This window comes from Anomaloglossus baeobatrachus, chromosome 2 (assembly GCF_048569485.1).
Source record: "Anomaloglossus baeobatrachus isolate aAnoBae1 chromosome 2, aAnoBae1.hap1, whole genome shotgun sequence".
Taxonomy (NCBI): domain Eukaryota; kingdom Metazoa; phylum Chordata; class Amphibia; order Anura; family Aromobatidae; genus Anomaloglossus; species Anomaloglossus baeobatrachus.
Window position 1 is genome coordinate 695,219,344 of NC_134354.1, and position 12,945 is coordinate 695,232,288.

At 44.3% G+C, this 12,945-nt stretch overlaps 1 protein-coding gene across 1 annotated transcript in view; it reads right to left on the reverse strand.

Annotated features, from left to right (window-relative positions):
• Positions 1–10,966, reverse strand: part of FAIM2 (Fas apoptotic inhibitory molecule 2) — a 49,688-nt gene extending 38,722 nt beyond the window's left edge. Inside the window, exons 1-2 of the mRNA XM_075337249.1 lie at positions 10,837–10,966; positions 945–1,128 (exon numbers count right to left, since the gene is read on the reverse strand). Coding sequence (XP_075193364.1) covers positions 945–1,128; positions 10,837–10,851 — 199 coding nt within the window. The 5' untranslated portion in view covers positions 10,852–10,966. The remainder of the gene's footprint in view (positions 1–944; positions 1,129–10,836) is intronic.
• Positions 10,967–12,945: the final 1,979 nt, after the last annotated feature.

Genomic DNA, 12,945 nt, shown 5'->3' on the forward strand with positions numbered 1-12,945 from the left:
CAGGCTTACAATCTATAAGGTTTTGGTAAATTAGACCTAATTTTGGCTTTGCAGTTCAGTAGACAATATGAAGGTAAATAGATAGCTGAGTACTTCTGCCCCTTCATTTCTGTGATTGGTGGATATTTAATAATCTAGATCCCCACTGACCAAAATGTCTGACATTTCATCAGTGATAGGCAAGCGTACTCGCCACTGCTCATTACTCAATCGAGCATCGGGTTGCTCCGATGCGACTCGAGTACTGAGTATAATTGAAGTCAATGGGAAACTGGAGAATTTTCAAACTCTAAGGCTCGATCAAATAGCGAGCTTTCACGAGCATACTTGCCCATGACTAATCATGACATGTCAGAAGTTTATCAAGATGATAGGTAAACTTTAAATGCTTAATTACAAGGCTATAAATCCTATAGAGGCTGTCCATACAGCAGTTATTACGTCCTTTGATAGAACTCATACCTGCTTGGTCTTGTTATTCTTTTCTATCTACTATAGGATCAGAGCTAATAGAAGGAATTGTAATTTGACCCGCTAAACTCAGCTGCAATTTCTAATCATGCAGGAGGTTAGACCAGGAGATCAGGGCTATATCATTAGATATCACACCCTGAGAAATCTGGTTGTAAGCTAATGGTGGGGCGTGTTCTCTCGTTTGAATGCTGCTACCTGCTTCTTATTGGCCAGCATCACACAGGGAGAAGTATACACCCCAAGTGAAAACTATTCTAACAAAAATTTACTTATTACAGGACAAATACATTGGTGGCTTAGATGTTTTATTCTGCTTTGCAGCCACTATTACATCTTGTGTCAAGTTCAACATCAAAAATTTGATGGAAGGTCATGACTAATCAAACAAAGCCTCAATGATGAAAAAAAATGAAACAAAGAAAAATTCTATATTACAGGTGATTTTATAATAGGTAAAGATGTAGATTTACCTGCATCGTCCTGTGTCCAGTTGGGATATGGGGTCACATTTGGAGATGTATTAAGAAAACCAGCCTTCTTCACATCTCCTGCTGTTGCCTCCTCATAGGAGGGAGGTGCTGAGGGAGCCAGGGTACTTGGCTGCACGTCCATGTTACCTCCTCCACTCTCTGGTGGCTTGTTATTCACAGAGACCTTCAGAATAAAATGCTTACAATTGGTGGAATGATTTAACCGAATACAGTAGATATGACTCTCAGACACAGTGGATATATTTCAGCATGCAGGACACGGACACAGCGGTCATGTGTTGTGTCTTCAAGCATCATGCTGAGACCAGTGATTGCCTGCAGCGGTTACTTGAATGATGATGTCATCATGGAAGGATTGTAAACAAGTAATATTTAAATGATATGAAAATTTAAAACATAAAATAAAAGTTTGCAGCCGAGTTCACAGCACAAAACAATCTATACAGTCTTAGTATAAAATGAGAGGTTGTCATATGGCCCAGTAAACAGATCACATCTCCCCTCTGCACAGAATGCTGAGCAGTTAGTCACAGGCTGGCATATCCATGGATACAGCATTTTGGATAAAACATTATGTTAAGAGTCATTTAAGCTACAGCTATGTTAATCATTATGGCTCCACAGATGGAGGACACGTAGAAGAGATCTTATGACAGGAAACACAGCGTCAGGCCAGGGAGGTCTGAAATTGCAATCCTACAAGCTAAAAGGTACAAATTTGTGCCGCCTAAATTATTTATAGCGAATAGTTCACATTTGGTAAGCTTCAGGGAACAGGAAAAAATAACACAACAACCATACAAATTTGAGAAAAGCATTTTGAGCCAGGACAGAAAATGCCTGGACCATCCCAAAATAAAGGCCCCCATACTAGAGTGTTATATCTCCCATATGGGAGATGACTCAGTTCCTGTGTTCTGTCTATGCAGAACTAGAAGGTTGTGTTCATGTGGGATGTACACACCATTGGTGCAACTTGTGCAGCCACACAGGGGCCCAGGAGGTAAGGGGGACACTTCGGAATTGTGCATTATGAAGAGTTATTGGACTGCAAAGGGCTGATATACTGTTCTCTGTTCTTGCACAGGGGTCCATTTCTGTCTGTTTCCCCTCCTGCATCCATGGGATTTCCAATTTCACCTCAGATGATTTTGGGGAAGAGAGGTGAGATCACGTAACATTAGATGATTGGCAGAACCACTTGAGGTCAATGGGTTTGCCAAATTTTATCTAAAGTGTATGGGAGCTTTAAAGGGGTTGATCACTACTTAGACAACCCCTTCTCATTCCCCTTGTTGGCTCCCTTAAAAATAAATAAGCCTATACTCCCAGTGCAGCCGCGGTTCCAGTGATGTCTGAAGTAACATTCCCGGGGCCCACCAGACATTGTTATGACACGTGGGCCCTTTGATCAATCAGTGCCGGCTTCCTTCACCCTACCTTCAGACATTTGAGCGGGAAGTCAACGCAGCACTCACATACTGCTCAAATGTCTGAAGGCGGGGAGACAGACGTTGAGCACTGATTGGGGTTGTCCAAGTAGTGGACATCTCCATTAACTTCAGAGAAAGTTATGTATTGCTCCATAGAATTACTTCTGCCTCCTGCTGCTGTAAGAAGAGTGCAGGAACATATAAAGTGGTTACCCACTTTGGACAATAGTTTCTTTAGAAAATTGCCCCCAGTGATCATCTATAAACTGTGCAGGAACTCAATAGTAAGTGTTGGCTCTCCCTGTATTGCTATCACAAGGAAATTAAATTATTGGAAGTAATGGACAGACCTCCGGAGACATCCAGGGAGATAGACAGCTGCTCTCTTGTCAATAGATGAAGGTTCTGAATAGAAATTTTTTTCTATTAACAAATTTGTTGTAAAAGAGTATATTTCCTTTGTGCAGTTAGAAACATTTGTAATGTTATCGGGCAAAAGTGCAGTTGCACTACTGAAATCCTAGACTGGCCATACATATTAGATGGCTGTGAGCCGTATCTCCTGACCCTCACATACACCAGGCTGAGGCGAGTTTGCATGTGCTTTGAATCAGGGGACGGGGAGCGAGTCACTGCCAGAAGCCTGTAGTGGCACCTTATTCTCCTGAAAGTGCCTAGTCCTTCTTTCCTCCTATATCTGATGTCAGGGAGAGTGGGGAAGCCCCCATACACACCAGATGGTTGGCCGGCTGCACCGAAATCAGTGGGTTTAGCTAATATTAATCTTAGGTATATGGCCTGCTTTGATTTCTAGTCATCTTTTAAACCAATTGGAACGAGGAAAGTCAATGAGGAACCACTGTGAATGTATTGTACTGGGATGTTAAAATAGGTTTAATATCATGGAGAGCATAGATCAGACCCTGGCTCGTTATTGTAGACGCGTATGTTTTACTTTGTGGTTATTCAGATACAATATACCCGATAAATCCGGCTGACTAGCCCAAGGCAGGTGCCATGCGGTTTCTTCCCGCCTTGCTCCTAATAACTGACAGGTCTCTCTATGTCTGTGTATAGGGAGAGTTAGTGAGTTGGTATACGGCACTTCTGGGGGGGTGCTCAAGTAGGGTCCAAAACTGTCTCAAGTAGATGTAGAAACCTGGTGTTACGTCACCGCCGGAGTCTGCTCCAGCGACTTCTGCTCCAATCGCCAGGCGACGCCGTGTTCCTGCCGTGGATGGTGCTGGTGATGGGAGAGAAGTCAATGCCAGCGGCACCAGTGGGCGCAGGCTCCGATCATCCACTGGGCTGGGTTAGCTTGGGATCTGCAGTACTGCTGGCTGACTGTGGGTGGCATGTGTCTTCCAGCTGAAGTTGCCAGCGTTCAGCTACAGCCAATGGGAAGACACCACACCCTTCTTATTTCCCCTCCTGTCACATGATCACTGCCAGATATAGTTCTGATTTTCCTGGCTCCTTTTACGTCCTATTCTGTTGGTGATTCCTGTGTTGACTTCTGCGTGTTTTTGACTACCCTTCTGCCTACTGTTTTTGTACCTTGCTGCCCAACCCGGATCTGACCTCTGCTACGTTTGCTGTCTACGTCCTTGCCTGCCGATTCTGTCCTTGTTCCGCAATTCCTGGTTTGACCCTGCCTGACTACTACTCTCATCAGACTGCAGCCTTCCACAGGTAGTGATCTCCAGGGTCTTGTGTAATTCCAAATCCCTGTATAGGGGTTAAAGGGGTTAAAGGGTTTCAGGGTTCTGGGGGTCCTACTTGGTGAGTGGCTTCCCTCCAGCCTCCCCTTTACAGCCCATCTGAGTCTGTGGATCCAGGCAGGCGTTACATTATATCTGGCCATCTAACCAGGAGAGAAAAGAAAAGAAAAAAAAAATGGATTCTCTCCATGCTGTGCTAAATCAGGTGCACACCCTTTCTGGGCTTGTACATGGACTGACACAGCAAGTGCAGGATCTCAGGTCTGCTCAGGTCCAAGCCCCCACTGCAGTACCTACCTCAGCATGTCCAGAGTCCCGTCGACTGCAAGGGAGCAGATCACGTGGTGGAGTGCCTGGATCAGAGAGGCAATTGCTTCCAAGGCAGCAGCACCACCTGAGCGGACCCAAGGATACCCGCTCAGGTGCCCAGGTACTTCCTGCAGACCCTATGAGGTTAATGTTACCTGTCTCATTGTCTCACCAGGGAAAATCTGTACGGCTGCAGGCCTTTGTTGATTGTGGCTCTGCTGCTAATTTTATAGACACTATTGTAGCAAAAGAGCTGGGTTTGACTTTGCTAAAGTTAAATGCACATATTAGAATATCTGCTATTGATAGCACCCCTCTCACTCAGGGTGTGGTTACTTTTGTAACGCCAGAGATCTCCATGCTTGTTGGTGCTCTGCATGTAGAATCTGTGTCATTTTTTGTTCTTGAGAATCTGATGTCAGCAGTGGTATTGGGAATGCCATGGCTGCGTAAACATAACCCGGTCATAGACTGGCACCAGCGTGAGATTGTGCGCTGGAGTCCTGAGTGTCAGGAGACGTGCATGTCTTTATCTGTGAACCTGACTAGAGCTGAACCTGTCTTCATACCTTATGCATTCAGGGAATTTGCTGATGTGTTTTCTGTATCTGAATCTGAAAAATTACCTCCGCACAGAGATTATGACTGCCCCATAGATTTGGTCCCCAATTCCCGACTCCCCAAGGGTAAAATGTATAATCTTTCTGGTCCGGAGCGTCAGGCCATGATAGATTATATAGCAGACAGTCTGCAGAGAGGGTTCATCAGACATTCCAGGTCACCAGTCGGCGCTGGATTCTTTTTTGTTGATAAGAAAGATGGTGGCCTCAGACCTTGTATTGACTACCGTGAACTGAATGCTATTACTGTAAAGAATCAGTACCCTCTGCCACTCATCCCCGATCTGTTTAACCAGCTCATAGGAGCCCGGTGGTTCACCAAGCTGGATCTCAGGGGTGCATATAACCTCATCCGTATCAGAGAAGGGGATGAGTGGAAAACTGCATTTAATACTCCAGAGGGACACCATGAGTACCTAGTAATGCCTTTTGGATTAAGTAATGCGCCGGCTGTGTTCCAGAACTTTGTTAATGACATTTTCAGAGATATTTGTGGTCAATATGTGGTGGTCTATCTGGATGATATCCTGATTTATTCTCCTGATGCTACGTGACATGTCCAACATGTATGCACTGTACTCCAGAGACTCAAGGAGAATTCTCTATTTGCTAAATATGAGAAATATGTTTTTTTTGAGGCAGAGGTTAATTTCCTGGGTTATATATTGTCTGCAGAAGGCTTCCGCATGGATCCCTCTAAGCTTCAACCGATTAAGGAGTGGGTGCAACCCAAGTCTCTGAAAGCCTTGCAGCGTTTCCTTGGATTCGCTAATTATTATCGCAGATTCATTAGAGATTTTTCCAAAATTGCCAAACCCCTCACCAATTTGACTAAAAAGGGGGCTGATGTGGTTAATTGGTAGCCAGAGGCGATCCATGCCTTCTCAAAATTAAAAGGATGTTTCTCCTCAGACCCAATTCTGGTTCAGCCTGACCTTATGCGTCCGTTTATTGTGGAAGTCGATGCATCCGAGGTTGGAGTGGGAGCGGTGCTATCACAAGGTACTCCGTCTCTCACTCAGCTTCGTCCTTGTGCCTTCTTTTCCCGCAAGTTTTCTCCCACAGAGAGAAATTATGACATTGGTAATCGTGAGCTGTTGGCAATTAAATGGGCCTTCGAGGAATGGCGCCACTTCCTCGAAGGCGCCAAATATAAGGTCACAGTCATCACAGACCATAAGAAGCTCACTTATCTGGAATCTGCTAAGAGACTCAATCCTAGGCAAGCTAGGTAAGCATTGTTCTTCTCCAGATTTGATTTTGTGGTAACATTCCGGCCCGGTACCAAGAACACCAGAGCTAATGCACTTTCCCGTAGCTTCTGTCCCTCTCAGTCTGAAGACTCTGAACCAGTGCATATTTTAGCTAAAGGCATTATTATGTCATCGGTTTCCTTAGATTTGATAGAAGTCCATAATACCCAAGACCAAGCTCCTGAAACCACCCCTGTCCATAAACTGTTTGTCGCCCCCTCACTGCGCCTACGGGTACTCCAGGAATCCCACAATTCTGTGCTGGCAGGTCACCCTGGTATCGGCAATACCCTCCGATTAGTAACCAGGAATTTTTGGTGGCCAACCGTAGCGAAAGATTGTAAGGAATATGTACTGGCTTGTGAAACTTGTGCTCGAGCCAAGACACCCCGTACCCGCCCTGCCGGATTTCTCCAGTCCCTACCTACTCCAGTAAGCCCTTGGACACATCTCTCCGTGGACTTCATCACTGGCCTTCCACCCTCAGAAGGGAAGACTTGTATCTGGGTAGTAGTGGATAGATTCAGCAAACAGTGTCATTTTGTTCCTCTGTCCGGATTACCCAATTCTGAAACTCTTAGCAAGTTGTTTATTAGGCATATTGTGCGGTTACACGGGGTTCCGGAAAAAATTTTTCTGACCGAGGAACACAGTTCGTCTCGAATTCTGGAGGGCGTTTTGTAAAAAGATCCATATAGAGCTATCTTTTTCATCTGCCTACCACCCAGAGACCAATGGTCAGACCGAACGTTCCAATCAAACCCTTGAACAATATCTCCGGTGTTATGTGTCTGACCGTCAGTCTGACTGGGTGGAATATCTGCCGCTAGCTGAGTTCGCTATCAATAATCAGTATCAGGAATCCATCAAGATTACCCCCTTTTTCTGCAATTTAGGGTTGCATCCACGTTTTAGTTCTTTATCTTCCGCTGTGGTGGATACTCCTGAAGCTGACTCAACTGTGGACAAATTAAAGGCTATCTGGTCTGAGGTGAAAGAGAACCTGAAGAAGGCAAAGGTTGGTAAAGCCTCCTCTGCTAATAAGAGACATTCCAAGGGCCCTAGCCTTGGAGTTGGGGACAGGGTATGGTTATCCACACAGAATATTAAACTCAAGGTCCCTTCTGCTAAGCTGGGTCCGAGATTTATTGGACCTTACGAGATAATCGAGGTAATTAATCCCACAGCTTTCTGCCTGCAACTCACCCCATCCTTCAAGATATCGAATGTGTTCCATAAGTCCCTCCTCAAGTTATATCGTGTCCTCATTCACCCAGTCAGTGACCCTCCTCCTCCTGTTTTGGTGAATGGTAACTTGGAGTATGAGGTACAAAGAATACTTGATTCCCGTATTGTCAGAGGGGCGGTACAGTATTTGGTGCATTGGAGGGGTTACGGCCCCGAGGAGAGGTCATGGGTCCCTGCGAGCGATGTTCATGCTAGGGGTCTGGTCCGACGGTTTCACCTCCAATTTCCTGGGAAGCCGGGTTTTGAGGGTCCGGAGGCCCCTCGTGGAGGGGGGGTACTGTTACGTCACCGCCGGAGTCTGCTCCAGCGACTTCTGCTCCGATCGCCAGGCGACGCCGTGTTTCTGCCGTGGATGGTGCTGGTGATGGGAGAGAAGTCAATGCCAGCGGCACCAGTGGGCGCAGGCTCCGATCATCCACTGGGCTGGGTTAGCTTGGGATCTGCAGTACCGCTGGCTGACTGTGGGTGGCATGTGCCTTCCAGCTGAAGTTGCCAGCGTTCAGCTACAGCCAATGGGAAGACACCACACCCTTCTTATTTCCCCTCCTGTCACATGATCACTGCCAGATATAGTTCTGATTTTCCTGGCTCCTGTTACGTCCTATTCTGTTGGTGATTCCTGTGTTGACTTCTGCGTGTTTTTGACTACCCTTCTGCCTACTGTTTTTGTACCTTGTTACCCGACCCGGATCTGACCTCTGCTACGTTTGCTGACTACGTCCTTGCCTGCCGATTCTGTCCTTGTTCCGCAATTCCTGGTTTGACCCTGCCTGACTACTACTCTCATCAGACTGCAGCCTTCCACAGGTAGTGATCTCCAGGGTCCTGTGTAATTCCAAATCCCTGTATAGGGGTTAAAGGGTTTCAGGGTTCTGGGGGTCCTACTTGGTGAGTGGCTTCCCTCCATCCTCCCCTTTACAGCCCATCTGAGTCTGTGGATCCATGCAGGCGTTACACCTGGCACTCAAAATCAATCAAGATCAAGATCAAAAAATCAAGAACTTGTAGGACCAGCACAAACACAGATGTTTTGGTCAAAGACCTTCAGTGTGCATGCAAAGTATGGCAAGTTGGCAAAAATGGCATTACTGGGTATGATGCAGTATCCACCGCTATCTATGTGGCAATGCCAGATACAGCGGTGGGCACCACGTCAAACCCAGTTATGCCATTTGCCAATAAAAACATTCTTCACATTAATCTTGAGTGCCAAGTTTCTATATCTACTGTGTGTAGGGAGACACTTGTCAGTCATGGGGTAGTGGGTTGGACCTGCCTTGGACCAGTCAGCCTAGATGCATAGTCACAAGGCGGGTTTTCAAGGCATGTCACCTATAAATTACCTCAGTATAACATGTATACAGTATATGTAATCCCCCCCAAAAAGGTATGTTTTCTCTGAAACACTGCATCACTTCAGCGTAAAACATATACAACTACAATCATGCAGCTAGTGCCTGATTCATGCTGTCCATTGTTTGGGCTGCATGAATCTGCTGACAGGTTCCCTTTAAATATTCCACAAAGTCAGTTTCACATATCAAAGCATGGACCATAATGTCCAGACCGGCCTTGAGCCTTCTGACCCAAACTTAACACCCTCATATATCTGTGAAGCTGATGAGATTGGGTTAGAAGACCCCTGTCCGGTCTGGACATTGTGGTCCATACTCTGACTGCGACTGCCAATGTTGAACATGTGGAGCCAGCCTATGCCTTTTACAGTTTAGACACAGCCTAAAATTACAACAGATGTTCACATAAGATTCTGTATTTAGGCTAAAGGGGTATTCCCATCTCCAAGACCCTATCCCAATAGGTATCAGGGGTAATAATATTGGCAAATACCTCCAATTATAATGTTCAGGGAATTGCAGATCAGTTATCCATGATTAGGACCATGAGCAACTAACTGTCACTATATGTGTGGTCGTAACCATGGATACCTAAAGCCTGCTTTACACGTTGCAATTTCGCATACGATCTCGTATGCGATTTGCAATGCCCCCATCGTATGTGTGGCACATTCAATTTGTTGAACGTGCCGCACATACGATTAACCCTCCGTCACACGTACTTACCTGTCCATATGACCTCGATGTGGGCGGCGAACGTCCACTTCCTGGAGTGGGAGGGACGTTCGGCGTCACATCGACGTCACGCGGCAGCCGGCCAATAGATGCGGAGGGGCGGAGCTGAGCGGGACGTAAACATCCCGCCCACTTCCTTCCTTCCGCATTGTGGGCCGGGAGCCGCAGGACGCAGGTGAGATCTGTTCATCGTTCCCGGGGTGTCACACACTGCGATGTGTGCTGCCCCGGGTACGATGAACAATCTGACGTGCAATTCTAGAGACTGGTACGATGTATATGCGATGAACGTTTAACCATTCAATGGCAATCGCATGTACTTGTCACACACTGCAATGTAACATACAATGCCGGATGTGCGTCACTTACGACGTGACCCCGCCGACACATTGTAAGATATATTGCAGCGTGTAAAGCGGGCTTAAGCTGCAATGCCCTGCACATGAGGTAAGAGACATGGCAATATCAGGAGAACTATACTACATTTGTAATTGGAGGTATTTGCTGATCTTCTTATTTTTACACCTACTACATATTGGGATAGGATATTGAAGATGGGAATATCCCTTTAATCAGCTTTCCATATCGCGTCCCTTTATCTTAGTGATCCACAGTCTATTTTTAGATAGGACCCATTATTATTGTGTCAGTGCTCCGGGAACCAGAATAGAGGATATTCACTCACAATTAAATGGGTCATTGTTAAAACTGGCTTGGTGTTGGCAGATATTTGATTTTTGTGCGTGATATCATACATATTTATAGAATATATAGATAAATCTTGAATGCAAATTAATTGCAATAAAGGGGTCCCGGTGCCACAATGGGGTTAACTCTTGGATCTTTGGCCTCTACGCTAGGACTGTGTCCCGTCTCTGTGTGACGCAGTATTACTGTCCTCTACAGACGCCTTCACCTTTCTGGAAGTGACTATACATTGCATAATTCATGTATTCGGCTCATCTTAAATTACCCCTTTCCACAGCCGGTGCTCTTTTATCCAATATTAACTCATTAAATGCCTCTGACTATAAGTGACATCGTCCGGCTACAAAACGAAGCGACAGTTTGGCAGATATATAACGGCTTATGTAACGCAGGGCTGTATATGGGAAGCCGTCTATCCCATGACGGTGGGATATGGCCACTATTTATCCCTCGTGCTCAGTTAGTCGGGATGGGGTGATGTGTGATTACCTTTCCCTGGGTCATGGTGCTCCGGGTATCCTCCGTGTGCCGGATGTTGCGCTCTGGACAGGCAGTAATGATGCTTTACATTCCAGCACCATCCAGCAGCCTGCAGGACTGTACCATTCCTCCGCAATCCAGGAGGGGGAGCACTGGATCTGTATTTCTATTTTTTTTTTTTTCTGGGGAAGAGGATTAGAAATCACATGAGTATACAAAGCACCAGCAACTGCTACAATTGCTAGAACAGCGAATGACGGATGAATAGGGAAATATAACACATGAGGAAATTCATACAATGATATACAAAGCTTAGAATTTGGGAAATTATTCTTAAATATTACTGAAAATTATACGACGCTCTTTTACGGTGATTGCTCCCTTCTCCTGAGAAAAAAAAACCATCAGCTGCTGGATATGTCAGTAACATAAGGCCGTGTTCCCACCTGCCCAATGCTGCTTTTCTTCCTCCTTTTCCTCCATTTATTCTGTATGTGTCTGCACCAAAACATGCATTAGCAATCTACTTTGATTATTGTGTTTTACTACATTTTTGCCTTATTTTTTGTATATTTTTTGCCGCAGATTGAAACAACCATTTTTTTTAAATGGATTTTAGGCTATGTTCACACACTGCGTCACAAAGATGCAGCCTTTTTGTTCCAAAAAAACGCACCCGCGGCAAAAACGCATCCAAAAAACGCATGCGTTTTTTTACACATTTTTACCGCATTTTGCCCGATGCAGTTAAGTCAAATCTATTGACTGGAAGGGCTCAAAAATGCTGGAAAAACACAAAAAGAATTGACATGTTGTATCTTCAAAAACGCAGCCAAGATGCACTGTGTGCACAGCAACATAGAAATCTCAGACTTTGCTGGGAGAAGTAACATCTTTGTGACCTCAAAAAATGCACCAAAAATGCAGTAAATGATTCCCTGTGTGAACATAGCCTTAGGCCATGTGCGCACGTTGCGTTCAGTACCTTGCAGAAATGAACGCACCCTCTGGCAGAATTTGTCATTGTCAAATTTGGTTTTCACCACATAAACGCAGGAAATACGCATGCGTTTTTCTAGCGTTTTTTCCGCGTTTTGATCGCGTTTTACATGCATTTTCAGTGCTTAAAATGGGATGTGTTTTCAATACAAAGACACTGCTAAATAAAGTTTGAACATTCAAACACTAGGAAAAAAGTGAAAAAAAATAAATAAATAAACCTTTAAATCATACACAATAATGATAATTTTCCGAAAATGATAATTGAGATTTAATAATTATGTTCTAAATAAAGTAAAATTATTGTTTGACTCTTTTTTAAAGTCGCGCTGCATGTGAGGGCAAAAGGAAACCTCTTGATCTCACTATAATGCCAAAAACGCATGCTTTGATTTTGCCGAAAAAGCATGCGTTTAGCATCAAAAAAGCACGTAAAACGCTACAAATTTGATTTAGGATGCGTTTTCAAAACTGTCATTGACTTCAATGTTACCAAAACGCTGCCAAAACAATTGACATGTCGCTTCTTCAAACGCAGAGATGTCAATTTTTTGTCACAAAAAAACGCAGCGTTTTTGCGCACACAATATGCCTATTTCCCATAGACTTTGCTTAGAAGTCAAAATGCATGCATGTTTGCATTAAAACACTGCAGATCAAAACGCTGCGGAAATGCATGAAAAAACGCAACATGCGCACACAGCCTCATAGTGCAGAAATGCATGATTTCTGCTTTTAAATACCACAATGCGATTTTTTTGATTTTTTTTTTTTTCAGGCTCTCCATAGAAACTTATAACACACCAAAATAAAGTTAAATAACATCACTTAACTTTTTTTTTTTTTTAATGAAAATGAAGACTCATTTTACTTGTGAACTGAGAATATTGAGAATCAGTCCTGGAGGAGAAAGAAGCAAAATTGTCTGATAAGATACTGTATATTACAAAATTGCTTATTTTCATGTGCTTTATTGATTTATGAAATATAAGTTAAAACGACGGTTACAATAATTACAATTTAGAAAAAAAATATTGTACATTACTGTATTACCAAAGTTAGAAAAAGAAAAGCAAGGTTTTTTTTCAGGATGAAAGCACAGGCTTTGGACAGAAAACC